Source organism: Chelmon rostratus, chromosome 4 (assembly GCF_017976325.1).
Source record: "Chelmon rostratus isolate fCheRos1 chromosome 4, fCheRos1.pri, whole genome shotgun sequence".
Lineage (NCBI taxonomy): Eukaryota > Metazoa > Chordata > Actinopteri > Chaetodontiformes > Chaetodontidae > Chelmon > Chelmon rostratus.
Genome location: NC_055661.1, coordinates 8,249,178 through 8,264,976, shown reverse-complemented (window position 1 = coordinate 8,264,976; position 15,799 = coordinate 8,249,178). Strand labels below are relative to the sequence as shown.

The following is a 15,799-nucleotide window of genomic DNA, read 5'->3' as shown; positions in this document are numbered from 1 at the left end:
CGGATAGGAGCATTTAGTTGACTAATTTTGGGGGAAGTCCTAAACTTTCTAAAATAAAGCCATTTACTATTGAGAAAGGTTCAAATCAGTAAAAAATAGAGTGAAAATGAAAAATGTGCAGCGAGGAAAAAAAATAACAGTCAGAGCAAAGAGGGAGACAAGAAACACATGGTTAAGTCACTCCAGACTTCAGAAATCATGTAGCTGATCAGGACAGATACAAAATCACCATCCGTTAGGCAACAGGTCAAATGATGCTTCTCAGCCGTCGTCGTGGTAATCTGAATACCCTATAGGTACAAACTTTTGGTTTATAATAGCAAGACAGAAGCAGCTGAGTGCCATGTGATAGTAGTTAAATTAAGCAGGAGTTTAATAAGGGAAAGGCGACTGTATTAATAAGATGAGGTCGATCTCCTACACCATGATGCTTCTGCTTGGTTTCTCAGTGTGCTTCATCCTCTGACTCCTCAGCAGGGACCGAGGGACTGCAGCAGCACATGTGCTCCTCCCCTGTGTTTATATCACCTGTTCATGTTCACAGTCCAGAATGAAGAAAATGCAAGACCCAGTCCTTCTGCTAATGGAAGGGAGGAAACAAACAGTATACTGTAGATCTGCACGTGCTCTGTTTTTTTTTACCATAACATAATCTCTGGCCACCATGTTTCAGTAAAGAGACAAGAAGTGGTGTGTTGGCAAATGGCAATACCTCAAAGTGCAAGTGACGTCCCTCCCCTCTGATGGCCCAACAGTGTGGTCCAACCCAGCTGACACTGAAATCTTCAAAACCAGGAAGGAGTGATGTATGTTTGACCTCCTCAGGCAGAAATCGTAGAGTGAACTGAGAGTGATACTCATGAAAATATGGAATATTAAACTGTACGTTTTCTATGGGTTTTTAACTGTTTATTACACGTCTGCACAGTAAATGATTGTTTGATGAAAAGTCATCCTCTGTTTTCTATTTGGCGTTTTACTCTGCTGATGAGGCTCAATGAGGGTTTGCCCCGCCTTCATTTTCATTTTTTATTCATATTTAGTGACAGAAAATCAAAATTCATTCTGACCTGTGTGTCACCTAGAGAAAAGCATTTTCCCCTGGTCAAAATGACGTAACATACTGGGCTGACTACTCCTTATTAAAACGCATATTCTCTCTATAGCATTTAATATTCAAGACTAAACAAGCATAAAGAGTTTAACACTTATCTAATCTGCTTCATTCGGACTTTGTGATCACATTTGATTCACAATGGTTGACTTTAGTATCACACTTTAAGATCACCGTCATTACAGTAGGGTAGGATTCATAACTGAGCAGTGAGCATGACCGTCTCCCATCTGCTCATGGCACTCCCGATCTTTAAAAAACATTAGTAACAAAAGGGAACATTTTTGAAGAATTATAGATATTTATTTATTTGTCTAGCTTCCTTCTATTTAGATTAAATGTATTGTAGTGGAACTGTTGTTCACGGACTCCCCTTGGCGAACACGGAAGAAATACGCCGCGTACCAACGTGTTTCACACCACCTACCCGGTGACCCCAGGGATGCACAAAGTATAAAATGTGAGGTTTTCAACCTGAAACAGAGGTAATTATATTGTGTCTGTGTTTTTGGGATGTGGTTTCACACAAAGACAGGCCTCAGCTGTGAATGTCAGCCGTTCAATTGCAACGTAACGTTGTTGTGTTTGTTGTTTCACGTAGCTAGCTAACGTTAGCCACTCTGCAGTATAAACAAGCCCTACAGTTTGATTTTTACATTCATTCATCATGTAATTACGTGTTATCAGTCCGGGCTGTAGCTACAGCCGTAGTCAGCTGCCGCAGACAGTTTCGGGTGTTGGTATGGGAGAGAATATGAACCGATTAAAGGCTACTGGTTTGACTGGTGTCTGTACCAGGTGTAGTGGGTCAGGGTCTGACTTCTGACCTCTCAACAGGTTTTCCCTGTGGACTTCCAAGTACACCTGATTCTTCCGCAGGCGTCTTCATGTCTGTTGTCATCAGTTTTATTCTCGTTTACATTTCATATGAATTTTAGAGCTGAAACGATTAGCCGATTGATCTGCAGCAGTTTATTTATTGATTATTTCAATGGTTCCACCTTCTAAAATGTAAAAACAAAATATGTCAACTGGTTCTTTGGGAAACCGTGATGGACATTTTTCACTATTTTTTTTGACAATTTCTAGACCAAATGATTAATCAAGAAATTAATCTGACGATATATCAATTAGGAAAATAATAAGTAGTTGCAGCCCTAAACCATTTGTGCCATTTTATTCTTTCTTTATTCATATTTAAATTTGCTTTTCTTGTTAGTTAATCTTTACTGTGTGTTTTTGCTCTGTCTAACCTGACCTCTGTTTACTTTTTTCATCAGATGCTTTCTGTTATCTTTAGAAGAAGCACCTTTGCAGTCCAGAAGGTAACAGCCATTTCTGATTTTCATGCGCCAAAGGTTCTTTAGCTCATATTTCTATTTTTCTTTTTAAGACTAAATGTATTCTAAATTTTAAAATGAATGTCTTTTTAGGTGTGGCATTGGGCAGGTCCTCCACAAAGATGCTGGACCTCTGCCGTGACTGCAGTTTCTGATGGTGGATCCAGCTCCCTGCAGACCTGCTGGGCCTCAACAGCAAGGGCACTCAACAATGGATGCATAAAAACTCCTGCTGTCCTCAGTTTTAGGAGGATTGAGCTCTTCCAGAGGACCCTGACTCATGCAGCTCCGTTTTTAGTGAGGAACCAACATTTCCACTCTTCTCCTGTGAGGATGAAGAAGCGACCACAGGCTGAACCTCCTCCCAGAGAGCTGGATCTGCTGCGGTATGACATGAAGGAGTTGGGGAAAAGTCCCAAACCAGCCCTGTACCTGGGGTTTGCCGGGCTGATCCCCTTTGTTGTCCCCACACTGCTTATGGCTATGAATGAGGTCTACTGTCCAGAGTTGGCCTATGCTCAGTTAGCTTACGGTGCCTCCATTGTTTCCTTCGTGGGCGGAGCTCGCTGGGGCTTCGCTCTTCCTGAGAACAGCCCAGCTAAACCTGACTGGATAAACCTTGCCAACAGCGTGGTTCCCTCCCTGTTCGCCTGGGGCGCCATGTTGATGAGCGACAGCATTCTTTCTGGAGCCACCATGGTTATCATGGCACTTGGAATCTCGTTGCATTATGATCTGTCTCTGCTGCCTACTTACCCCAGCTGGTTCAAAGCCCTGCGCGCCATCCTGACCACTGTAGCGTTTCTTTCTCTTGTTGGTACTCTTGTAATCCAAGGAACATACCCGGAAAAGAAGATGTTCTCTGATTAAATAGTATAGAAATATTTAATACTATAAAGCCACCATGTTCTTATTTTGTTTTTTATTGCAGTTTTCTGCCCCTCGTCTGACTTGATCACAGTCCTGTCTGATCTGTATGGTTTTCTGGAAGTTGTGCATTTTATGGATCATGCTAAAAACTGGCTTCTGTAAAAGCATGACAGTATAGAAGTAACATCTAATGTGCACTCAGGACATACAGTATGTTTCCTCTTTGTATTTTTTCCCCTCATCAGGCCCTTACATTAAAGTCTCTATGAAGAAGTTTTATGTGACTGAACCATCCTTCACATTATTTCAATTAAATAAGTTCTGGTCAGTGATTTTTTTACACTACTGTCAGGAATCTCTTAAATCTGATTTTCAAATGTGCCACATCAAAGGAAATGAACAAAAAAATTTAAAATGTGGTACAAGATCTTGCTCAGTTAATATCAGATAAATGCGTTTTTATTTATTACCTGTCATTCAACACATTATTATTAAGTTAGCAGAACCAAAAATGATTCCCTAAATGTATCTGTTTTGCAACAGTAATGAAACCCAGAGGCCTTTAATGCGTCATAGGAAAGTGTTGTATTTTTGCCCACCAAAGTGGGTTTTGAGTCATCAAGCAGATTCAGTCCCTTATTTAGTGCCAGGTTGCAAATTAGCAGACCCACTGTTACTGCGTCCTTTTACGTGGTCAGGATCAGACAGCTAAAGTCAAAAGTATTAAACATCACAGGGGAAGAGGTATTACGTAAGATCTAAAGTGGAGTAATCTCTGCTTAAAGCCTCAGGGTTCAAATGCACACCATCAAATGGCAGAACACACCAGGCGCGAGTGAAAGCTTGTACTCCATTTGGGATACATTTTGGTTTACGCAGCAAGTTTTCAGATTTAAGACGTTTTGAGATTACAGCTGGCTCATTCCTTGCCTTGATTTGTTGCACCACACATTTATGATGAACATTTCTTTCAAATTCAACTATATTTCAGCCATAGTAGGCTAAAATAAACACACCCAAAACATCCCGCTTTTATATTCAAATGTTTTATTAATGTAAACACCAGCATCTAATTAACCAAATATTGAAAAGAAAGGCAAGAAAAAGTGGAGGGTGGAGAAGTCCACAGATATCTGACAAAAAGCACATAAGGCACATTACTCCCCTGTTCACCAAACTCACTGAAAATGTGCAATAATGACATCCGATATAAAAGAGACCTTTGGGAAACCAACAACACTGGGGTGTAAACCAATCCAAAAACACCAAACCTGTCTCAAACACAACAGAATGAATCACCGAACACTAAATACAGTATTGCACTTCATAAGGTTCCACAGATATCTCAGTGAAACTGCTCCCCACTCACAAGTAACATGTTACACAATATTCTGGGAACGACATAATGTGTATATGTCTGTAATTGTAAAGATGAATTTTCAACCTTTGGTCTACTTTTGATAAAGGTAGCAAAAAAAAGTGTTAATCCACTTCAGGAAGTGCTTCACTTTTTGTATTGGTGCAATACGGTGCCTTTTGGTCAAATATTAGGACAACATGTGACATGTATGGTGTATTTGCATAACTGGACCCATACCTCAAGTGACTGATATAAAAATTACATTTCTACCCAATTCAACAAAAAAAAAGGTCTTAGATCAAAATTAGCCTCTAACCAGTGTTATTTGATTTTCTAATTCTTAATATCCACCTCTTTGGTTGATTAAACTGCAGGTCAGTTGACCTAAACTGGGCCCAGACACTGACAGTTAGTGTAAATCTGTGGCTGCATCCTAAACGCACGCTGGACAAACAACATGCCGTTGAAAACATTGCAGAAGTCAGATTAATCATTAGCAGCTCTATGTGAGCACTGCAGGCTTCCTTTTTTTATATAATGGCTCAACAGTTCAGCCAAAGTGCTGCAATCACTTGAAAAACTTCTACAATGGCTCCATCTGCAGCAGTTTGAGTCCAGACTTTGGTGACCTACAGGTAAACAAGTTCTTTATACGACGGGTTGAAATAACGCAAAATGATCCACATCCTCTAACGTTCAACACGGCCACAGACGACTCTGCGGCCTACTTTTGAATACCCAGGCCAGACCGCATGTACTCATACACCACGTAGCTGATGCTGACAGCCGGTATCACCTTCATGAAATTGGGCAGGATACCACGGTAAAGTCCAAAGAAGCCTTCCTTTTCCACAATCTTCTTCACCATCAGGTTCATGGGAAGCTGCTCTGACCCTTCAACTGAAGCTGAGAAGAGAAATTAAAAATAATTCTAACTTCTGTCCCAAACACCATCAGATGGACATATTTAGTCTTTGGATCAAACCTGTAAAAACTGATTTTGAACAAGCTGTAAAATTCACAAAAAATCATTATAATTAATATGAAATCATTTACTACACTTAATCTAAGTACCTCTGGACAAGAACATGGGAGCACTGGGTAAATCTCAACATCGCAAAATAAAAATGTGACAAAATTTTGAATGAGGTTTGGTTCCCTGTACCTTGTGCCTGCATCCTGGTGCGGATCAGAGCCAGGGGGTAACTGGCCAGCTGGCCACATGTGCTGGATATAGTACCACAGCCAAGCAGCACCATAATGCCGGGGTTGGCTGTGTCTTTGGCGTATTGGGACAACCAGAGGTTCTTCAAGCTCTGGTGAGGACAGGGAGTGTGTGTGAAAGGAGTGTTAGTTATCTTTCACAAAATCAAAATACTGACATCTATAGTACTAAACAAGAGTTTTCAATGACAGTTGTGCGTAAATTCTCCACATGAGACTGATTCATCATCACGTACCTCATACACCGCCAGATCTATGCCAGCGTAGGGGATGATGCCCAGAATATTGGGGATGTAGCCCTTGTAAAATGCTTTCACTCCCTCATTCTTCAGGATTTTCTTGGCACAGTCGAACATCCCTGAGTACTGTCCGGTCTTCCTCAGGGTCAGACGGGTTTTCAGCACCTGAAAGGACGCAGATTATCAGTGAGGCCGATCTTTACCAGGCAGCAGTTTTACTGACAGCAAGCAGCTGAAGATAAACAATAAGGGCATATCCTTCAGTCTTTAATACACCTTGTCTCTCCCGCTCTGAAGCTAAATGTGTGCGCTTCAGATTTAAATGAACAGCAGCTCACAAAATCAAAATAAACGTCTCAGTTTGTTCCAAATTCAACCTTCAAGGACAGAAGCCAGGATTTGGGCTTATTTAGGATGGAAATTATGCTCAGAGGATAATTTTGTTAGCCACATCTATCATCCGCAAAAGTGTATGAAAATGCATTTTCTCTAACCTGACGGCAGCACTCAGACATTAAAGAAACAGTGCATACAGATACACCTGTAAACGCCTCCACCTGTGCTCACCTCCATGGGGTAGATGGCAGTTTGTGCTGTGGCTCCAGCCAGCGATCCAGCCATGAACCTCTCGTGGGTCTTGACCTTCCCTGGTTCACTGGACAGCAGCTTCTTATACTAATGAAACACAGCAAAATGACCCTTAATCATCACAAAAGGTGACAAAAGGACTGTTGGTGTCAGTACTAAGCAGCTTCAGCTGAAAGTACATCATGGGGAGCCATCATAAATTTTATTACACATCGATATTATGATCTTTGACATTAAAGCGTCAATCAACAGTAACATGCTGCAGAAAAATAGTCTATCAATGCTTCTCTCACAAAGCCTGGTGTGTACTGTAACCAGTGAAGTGGCTTTACCTGCTCATAGGCCATGAATTTAATGGCCGTCTCAGGGGCGATCTTCAGCACGTTGATACCGTTTCCTCTCCACAGAGACGTCAAGCCTCCTTCTTTTAACATTTGCTTAAAACCACCGACCAGACTGATTTTATTGCTCTTGGAGGCATGAACCTGAAAATGAAAACACATTGCAAATGTCAGCCAGTATTTGAGTAGGGAATACGTTTATACTGTATCAAAGGCAGCATATAAAATACTATTAAGAACGGCTAACCACCTGAATGACAGAATTACTTTGACTTTTGCTTCTCCACATTCTACTGTAATTCTGTTGTGTGGAAATATTATGATATGTGGGATTGTCCTATTTTTATGGCACAGTCTTAAGCATGTTACTATGCACATACCACCATGATTCAGTGAATACTCTGCACCCTGCTTTGATTACAGCATATTTTTGTTAGGTCTGAAAGTTATATCGGCCTTAAAAGAGCAAATCTCATGACCGCTGCAACCACAAATTCATTCAGAATATTGTTCAAAATGTTTATGTAGAAGCTTTGACGCACCTGCATGAACACCTTCATCCTGTCCAGCGGGGCGGTGCCTGTGCGGGACACGGCGCCTGCCATGGCCCCCGCTGACAGCTGCTTCCACCACAGACCCGTCGTCTTCTCCTCCTCTGTGAACTCATCTGGGATGGCGAGGCTGTCGCCAATGTCCAGCACCTACACACAACACAGAGTGGTTAAATCACAGCAAAAACACACGTCGGGGGGTTGGATGTGAGAGTTTGACTTCCTCTGGAGCTCTGTATCGTTTCAAACGAATTTCGATTCCATGGAAGCCAGCATGTGAGATCATTTAAGTCAATTGCACAGCTTCCCCTTGAGCTTAATGCCTGGCAGGACCGGACAAGCACCACGTCCTCACCGAAAAATCTTACGTAACTACAGCTCCACGCAGTGAGATCAATTACATGGTTGCACGGCACATTCCAAACCTGTTGTTTCAGTAACACTCTAATCTAAATTAAAAAACGTGTGCGCAGATCATCATGTGATATGAAGGCTTGTATTGATATTCGTGATCTATTTATAGTAGCGTATTGCCTTGTGCACAGAATACTTCAGTGTCTTCTTATCACTTAACACTCGAGCTGATACTGGAAAATGGAACCAAATCTGTCCCCATGTAGATGCAGGACAAAAACAACAGGAGCATCTGTACTGTGTCATAAAACGGTAAATAATATCAGAGCAAGACATCCTGCCTTTGTGGATCTCATAATGTTCTGACTTATTAATATGTGGTGATTTAATGCTATTTCTCAGGGGGTTTTGTGGCTGTTTGACTCATTGTGCAGAATGTTATGGAACACCTTACGACATAGTTTCATTCTGCTCCACCACCAACTACATCCCCAAAATCACACCTTCCACCCATAGTCTCAACAAAGACTGAACATTATAGGCTGCTGTTTGGCATCGGTGCAGCTGTTTATCGCTTCCACACCAGTATGTGGCCTCCTCATGACTTGTCTATGCAGTGTGACTGTAGAGTCCACCAATAATGGATATTTGAGGACAAAATTGATGTCAGCATTTGAGAGTTTGGAAAATCCAACAACAATATCTAAGTCAATATTATTTGTTTATACAAACGTTTTTGATAAGGAACCCTCAAATTTGGTCAACATAGAATTGCCAGCAAGAAATGCAGTGAGTGACACTTGTAAGTGCCCCCTAGTGGACAAAGAACGTAATGGAAACACTGTTAAATGAGTTTAAACTTATTTTCTGTACTGCAGGTTCTGGTAATCTGTGGGCTGACATACTGTATAAACCCATACCAATATTCTGTGTCTGTGATGTGATGAATCGATCTGTTTCTACTGAAAAAACACAACTTTTCATTCATGAGCCCCTGACAGCCTGGACTGAGAGGCTAAACGCACGAACCTACCATGTCCACCTCCACCTCATAGATCGCCCCGTCATCTTCAAAGTCGATGAAAAACCAGTTTCTCTGTTGCTGCAGCTGCTGGGGTTGCAGCAGAGCCACGGCCATCTTGAGCCTTTGATAAAGCCGCTGGTCCAGTTCAATACAGTACCCCTTAAACCTTAATTCTCAGACTGATCACACGATTCTACTAAAGCAGCCGGACAGAGGTCGAGGGTCTGCAGATCCAATCCCAGCCTGGGGGCAGAAAAGCCGAATCCAGAGTGGCCAGTAACCATCGGCGTGAAAACTGGAGGAGGTGGGAAGCTCTCACTGCCATAGATGTTACCACCAGTGCCTCATGAGCTGCCTCGCTCCTCTTCTAGACTCACTGTCTTTCCCATCAACCTGTCCCAACCCCACTGACTGAGCTAATCCTACCTTAGGTCAGACTGAAATTAGCTTATCTCTGCCTCAGTTTAGCAGCCACGGGTTTATTTAACCTCTGAGGTTGTGCCAGCGAAGACAGGCAGCTAACGTCAGAGATTAGCCATTGACTGGAAGTGGACGTGCCTCTGACATGCAACCATAGCACAAGAATATTTCTATACGGCCAAGAGCATACGACTGAAATTTCTTTATTAGTCTGACTCGCTGCAAAAAGAGATGAAATATTGTGTTTCATTTTAATGTTCATCATTAATTCAGACTACATTTCTAGAGAGAAGGCTCTTAAGTCGTACTCAGTGTTGTACAATAAAGTGACTTGTGCAATACTGTTTCCTTGCCACTTCTAAACAACCTCTTTTTCCAAGAAAAGATCATGACAAACTCTTCCTTCAAATGAATAATAAACACACACACACACGCACACACACACACAGTATAGCTCCTGAGTCCCGCCCTCCCCTTACCGTGCTGTGCTTCCAGTAGCGGATAATCTCCTGCAGGTTGGTGGCTGGGTTAAACAGGAAATGCTCCCTCCATTCATTCCAGTCCACAGTCATGGTGCCATCCACATCGATACTGTGCAACAAGGACAGAAGACATTGACAACTTCTCAGATTTTCTGTAATTTAATGTAAATTTTGAACCTAAAGTCCTCGAGAAAAAGATTTTAATCTGATTTTAATCTGGTTAAAAAAAAAGATGAATGTAGCATAAAAACAGATTAAGAGTCAAGTAGCTGGGCTCACTTATTGGCTCATATGGGCTAGAAATGACTTATGATTTGAATTAAATGTACGGGGAAACACAAGCAGACAACACCAACGAGGGCTGGACAATAGATTTAATTTATCCTATTTTTGCCTTTTATATTTGACAAACTGCAGAATAGGCTTACAGGAGCTGAAGGCAGAAGGATGTGATTACATGGTCGACACCTTAAACTCCTGGGCGCTAGGAAAAAAAAGGAATTTTCAGGAATTTTGCATGCTATGTATATACTGTATATGCATATGTATATGTACGTATATATAGGAGTTTAAGGTGCCGACCATGTAATCACATCATACTGTCAAGCCATCAAACGGTGCTGACACTCTATTCCAAATCCCATTCACTTTCTAGACGGATTAAGTTCCTCCTTACTAGCCAGAAAGAGCGAGAGAGACATTTGCCTAATAGCAACAGATAGTGATGTGGGAGCATGCAACCCAGAGTTTGGTCACAACTCATGTGAACTGGCAACTATAACAATAAAAAAGCTTTTACATTAAGTCCAATTTCAGAATAAATCAGAATACAAAATAGCATAACTAGCATAACTGATGTATTACTGATCTTATTTTTGATATTCTGAAAGAAATGTCTTAAAATAAGGAAACTATGTGTCTCCTCCACCTTTGGTGTCATCTACAATCTGTCCTTGTCCACCCTCAGTGTCAGTCTTTCATTAATTTCCTTCCTCCCTGTCAGTTCAGCTGGCTGGCACTCATCAGTCCCTCTGCGGTTTTCTAACAAACCTTCTGTCTGAATCACACTGACATGATTCACTTCCTGCTTTACTTCTCTCTCTAGATCTCACTGTCAAGTCTGCTCCTGCACATCTGTTGCATCCAGCTTTGTGTATGCAAATACAGGACATGCTGCAGAGCTCGCTGCATCAAGCCGGCCTGACTTGCAGAGCAAAGAACAACATGCACTTTTGGACAAGACCCAGCACAGTGTACCAAGTCTCAGGCTGTACACACAGCAGGTCCAAGAACTTTCAGTGTGTTTGACACAATCCACCATACAGTGCCTATTACCATTGCCTGCTAACACACAACACGTTGCAATGGTACGTTTTTTATTAAATTCTTTTATTGTTTTAGCATCAGGCATGTGGAATATAGCTACAGGCCTGCAGCTGCTCCACTCATAGCGACTATTAGCTCCATCTAAAATATCTGTCCCAGCTCTTAATATAGCTTTAATATCCAGCAGTATGTGTTTGCTGAAGCCTCAGCTCCTGCAAGCAGAGAAATATTCTGCAACAGCTCAAACTGTAACATCAGAATATAAATGTCAGAAATCTAGAGAGGTGTTATTATACATTTCAGTCTAACCATCTCTCTCTCATTTGCTCTCTCATTTCTATATTTGCAGGAGCAAAACTAAGCTTCTTCACACCTTTGTCCTTTTCTATTATACCCACTTCCGGTGAGCAATTTATGTTCTATTTGCATCATTTTACTTTCACTGCCACCAAAAATCTGTTTTGGTTAGATTTCACCGTTGGCACGGACTTGTGCTGAACTTTTATCACAGAAAGTGACGCCAGAACATTTTGAGCGAGTATCAGGCTCATGTTTCCTGTCATCCAAATGTGAGCATTACTCTGCAGTGTTGTCCATTATTAGAAAAGAGACAAACCCAGAGGCTTTCTTCTTCCACCTGATGCACTGCTGCGCAGGTAATTAAGGTGCAACAGCTCGTCTTTCCCACTTGATTTTTCCCCCACTCCAATTCTGTGAAGACCCGCCCTACTCTGCCTCTGATTGGCTTGTTTGTTTAGGTTCAGGCGAGAGGAGTGGTGAGATGGTTAGGGTTAGAAAAAAGTTACGGTTGGAGCCAGTCAGAGGCAGGGAAGGGGCGAGTCTTCAATGAATATGGATGACATGAATGACACAGTAGCAGCACTTTTTGTTCAATTGAACCATCGTATTTCCTCTCTGAGATATATTCAGGAGTGATGAAGTGTCATTTCCTCATGTCGATGAAGGCCTCTTGGTGATGTCTCGCACCCTAGTGGTGGAACATGAGCATCTCATCACCATCAGGTGTGTTACTAGGGTTAGGCCTGTTTAACATGACCAGTGCCTCGGTCTCGCGGTCTCACTGTGACTGTGGCTCCTGAAGAAGGCCCGACGGCCGAAACGTCCTCTGAATAACAGTGACACTTCACACAAGATGTGAATATTTCATCATGTAACACTCAAAGCAAAAGAGCTCAGTTTTACATTTTCATTAAGAACTTTTTATGTGCATAAAACATTTGTTTATTAGGCCACTGACACTAACACTTAGAGGAGGGTTCCTAAACTCTGCACAGGTATGTTTTTTAAGTACAAGGTGCAGGGAAGTGAATGTTACACTTACAAAACTGGGATTGCATCAAAACTGTATTTTGCGTCCTTGGCTTTGGTGTAAATGGAGCAGATCATTTTCTCTTAGACTACACGCTACAGTTTTAGATTTACTTTATTCTTCGCCAGAGTCAGCGAGCTAACAGTAAAAAATGGGTTTAATGGTCAACTTGTATTGAAGCCTCAGAGAAAACTCTCCCGTTCACGATCGTGTTCCTACATGTCAGTTTACTCTGTCCCACTGAGTCAGACGTCCTGCCAGCTTATTATCATGAGCCATCGGCCCACTTCCCAGCCAAAGCACAGGCTGAACTGGTTATCAGTCCCTCACACTGGTCCCCACCTTCGACATCTTCCTTTCACTCTGTTCAACAGAGTAATATCATGAGCCCTGGTCCCAGGATAAGACGTTTAACTCGACAAAGTCTGCAGAGCACAGAAAGGTTCCTGAACTAACGGCAGCTGCAAAATCAGCAGAAATACCTCTGAAGGATCTTCTGTGCCTCCTCTGTGCTGATGTCCAGTCCCAGATCGGCGAGCGACTGCTTTATCTCCATAGCGTCTACTCGACCTGTTGAAAAGAAGAACACAGCAGTCCTCATACCTCTCACATCCCCTTCTACTAACATGACCGCCACGCATGTCAAATCCCCAGCATCTGCTTGGATCATACCATCATTGTTTTTGTCCAGGCTCTTGAAGGTGAGCCGTAACTTCTTCTCGTGCTCCTTCAGATACTTGGTGAACTCGCCGAAGTCGAGCCCGTCGTCCTTGTCTTGGTCTCCGGAGGCAACGATTTTCTGTGGAGAACACAGCATGAGCATTAGAGTCTGTTGGCTGTCGGTGTGTGCGACCTCCTGATTGGCTGGTGGGAGAACTGAGGCTTTGTTTACGTCTGCCGTCGCCTCGTTCTGCCAGTTGGTGGCAGAATCCCATAAAGACATGCTTCTTTACTTTATCTGAACAGTCCTTTAACGGGTCGAGCCACCTCTCATTATCTTGCGCTTTCATGCTCTATGCTCTCCTTCAAATTCATATTTCCTGCATTGATTTTAATAATTTTCCTCAGAATTTGATCACTTTTCATTCCTTTGTAAAGCGCTATGTCAGTAAAGACTATGGGGACTGTCCTACAGTCGCTCAAGAGATGAATTATTGTGCTGATGGAGGAAACCACTGACTGAACGAGACCAGCGCACATGTTTATTACCTCGTTATCATATAATTATCACATGATTGCATGGATAGGTGGGGCTCCTCTTCTATAACACCTGGGCACGCACTGCAGCGCCCTCGCCCTCCCCTTTTTTTCCTGACTCATACATAATGCATACATAAGCTCGGACTGAAGTCTCACTGATGAGCCTGAGGAATGTGAGGCTATTTGATCAGCAGAGGTGGGACCTTCCTCTTCGAGTCACAGCCCACGATAAAAAGCTCAGCTGCACCTTGAACTCTGAGACAGTTAAAGAAATTCTGGTGCACTTTTTAAAAAAACAAACAAAAAAAAAAAGACTTTAAAAAGTCCAAAAATGTGCATGAAAGTGAGAAATTCCAGTTAGCAAAGTGAAGAATAAACTTTGAACCTAAGTCTATGAACACAAACAAATGAAACATCTGCAATTCCATGACAACTGGGCAAACTGCATCTGCCCATGAAGATTATGGGGATGTGATCAAAAGCTCCAGAACGGCTACAAAACGATCCACCCTATCAGTTTTATTCCTCGGATCTGAGGAAAGTGTTTGAACAGCCGCTGTGGCCTCCCTGAAAGAGGCCACAGTACAAGATGACTAGCAGCCACATTTCCAGGAGCTCAGCCTGGACTGAAGCTGTGGAACTACAGACATGACAGTCAGGCCGCCTTGAGGCGATGCAGCTGATGGATGAAGGACAGTCCTCCTGTTGCTGCATTCATCACTTAACTTGTTTGTATGGTAACGATTTACCGGTCACAAGCTGAGACGAGCCCTTTTTTCACTATTCCCTGACAATGTGCAAACTAATCGATTAATCGACCAGAGCCATACCAGATTAAATGATACTGAAAATGATTGTTAGCTGCAGTGCTGAAGTGAAGCAAACAATGAAGTGTCAAAAGGTTACTTGAGGACACTGCTTGACTGAGTGCGCTTCGTTAGTCCCTGACGGGCCTGCGCACCACGGTGAGTGTTTGTGGACACTTTCTCTCCCTGCAAAGCTATCATATGTGCCGCTGGCAGCATGCAGGACTCTACCTGAGCTGCGCCCCTCGCAGTCTTGATGCCCATGGCAGCGAGGCCTGCCTTCAGCTCGGACACATCCACTCTGCCGTCCTTGTTGGAGTCCAGCTTGGCGAACAAATCCTCGTACGTTTTGGACGCATCCTCTGCGCACCGGCAGTCCGTGAAAAACAGCTTCCTCGCCACTTGATACATTGTTGAACCGAGGATGAAGACTCACACACGCAGACAAGCAGTCAGACTGCCGCGGACACACGCACGCACGCACACACACACACACACGCGCGCGCGTAAACAGATTCCTGTGGCTGGTACTTCTGGTTTGGAGCAGCAGGATGGTCCCGTGTGATTTCAGAGCGATTTCCGCAGTGCAGCTCGGAAAACAAGTCGTAGAAAAGTCCTCATAAGTCGCTGCAGTGCAGATGTGAGCCGTCTGAGAGTGATCGGTTGTAGGTTTACGGCGGACTGTTTGCGGATGAGGTCGGCTGGCAGCGCTGAGCAGAAGGGTGGAGAGAGCCGGATCGGTTTGCCTGAGAAGACCTCCTCCTTTACTGCGCGCACGGACGCACACACACACACGCGCACACAGACATTAGGGACACACCCTCCATCAAGAACTACAGTCCCTCTTTTTTGTCATTTCATGGTTGGTGTGTCCACTTATGCGGTGCGTAAGAAAGCTGCTGTCAATAAACAATTGCCCTCCACCTCTCCAACCTTTTACTCTGCTTTTTCGTACGTTTGTTAAGGTTCGTGGTGCACCAACCCCCACCCCAACCCCACCCCCCGCGCCACACACGCACGCACGCATACATGTTCATACATAGATCTCCGGCATACTCCCTATCCCCATAATGGACTCCATACTGTGTAGTCGATGGCAGTCTGACTGGGTACAGTGACTCATAGCCGCAAGAATCTGGCAGCTGATCCAGGCAAAACATTTCCCCAAAACTTTTTAATGAAGGGGGCGTTGCTTTGAAGGGAGGCGCAGAGATGAAGATGGAGAGGAAG

At 43.2% G+C, this 15,799-nt stretch overlaps 2 protein-coding genes across 2 annotated transcripts; one reads left to right on the top strand and one right to left on the bottom strand.

Annotated features, from left to right (window-relative positions):
• The first annotated feature begins 1,501 nt into the window (after window positions 1-1,501).
• On the top strand, window positions 1,502-3,613 carry LOC121605896 (transmembrane protein 69-like). The gene is made up of 3 exons (XM_041936011.1): window positions 1,502-1,599; window positions 2,395-2,439; window positions 2,548-3,613. The coding sequence occupies exons 2-3, from the start codon at window positions 2,395-2,397 to the stop codon at window positions 3,322-3,324; spliced, it is 822 nt and encodes a 273-aa protein (XP_041791945.1). The 5' UTR covers window positions 1,502-1,599; the 3' UTR covers window positions 3,325-3,613.
• A 748-nt stretch (window positions 3,614-4,361) lies between these two features.
• On the bottom strand, window positions 4,362-15,459 carry slc25a24 (solute carrier family 25 member 24). The gene is made up of 10 exons (XM_041934772.1): window positions 14,801-15,459; window positions 13,236-13,362; window positions 13,046-13,133; window positions 9,905-10,016; window positions 7,619-7,777; window positions 7,068-7,220; window positions 6,715-6,822; window positions 6,145-6,312; window positions 5,850-6,000; window positions 4,362-5,590 (listed from the first exon to the last, which is right to left on the bottom strand). The coding sequence occupies exons 1-10, from the start codon at window positions 14,978-14,980 to the stop codon at window positions 5,409-5,411; spliced, it is 1,428 nt and encodes a 475-aa protein (XP_041790706.1). The 5' UTR covers window positions 14,981-15,459; the 3' UTR covers window positions 4,362-5,408.
• Window positions 15,460-15,799: the final 340 nt, after the last annotated feature.

Bases quoted from the DNA above. Each gene is read 5' to 3' on its own strand.
- LOC121605896 (XM_041936011.1), top strand. From the start codon at position 2,395: ATGCTTTCTGTTATCTTTAGAAGAAGCACCTTTGCAGTCCAGAAG. The intron at 2,440-2,547 runs GTAACAGCCATT...ATGTCTTTTTAG, and splicing joins GCACCTTTGCAGTCCAGAAG to GTGTGGCATTGGGCAGGTCC.
- slc25a24 (XM_041934772.1), bottom strand. From the start codon at position 14,980: ATGTATCAAGTGGCGAGGAAGCTGTTTTTCACGGACTGCCGGTGCGCA. The intron at 7,778-9,904 runs GTAAGGGGAGGG...TGTTGTGTGTAG, and splicing joins GCTACTGGAAGCACAGCACG to GTGCTGGACATTGGCGACAG. The intron at 6,001-6,144 runs GTACGTGATGAT...TGTCCTCACCAG, and splicing joins TAGATCTGGCGGTGTATGAG to AGCTTGAAGAACCTCTGGTT.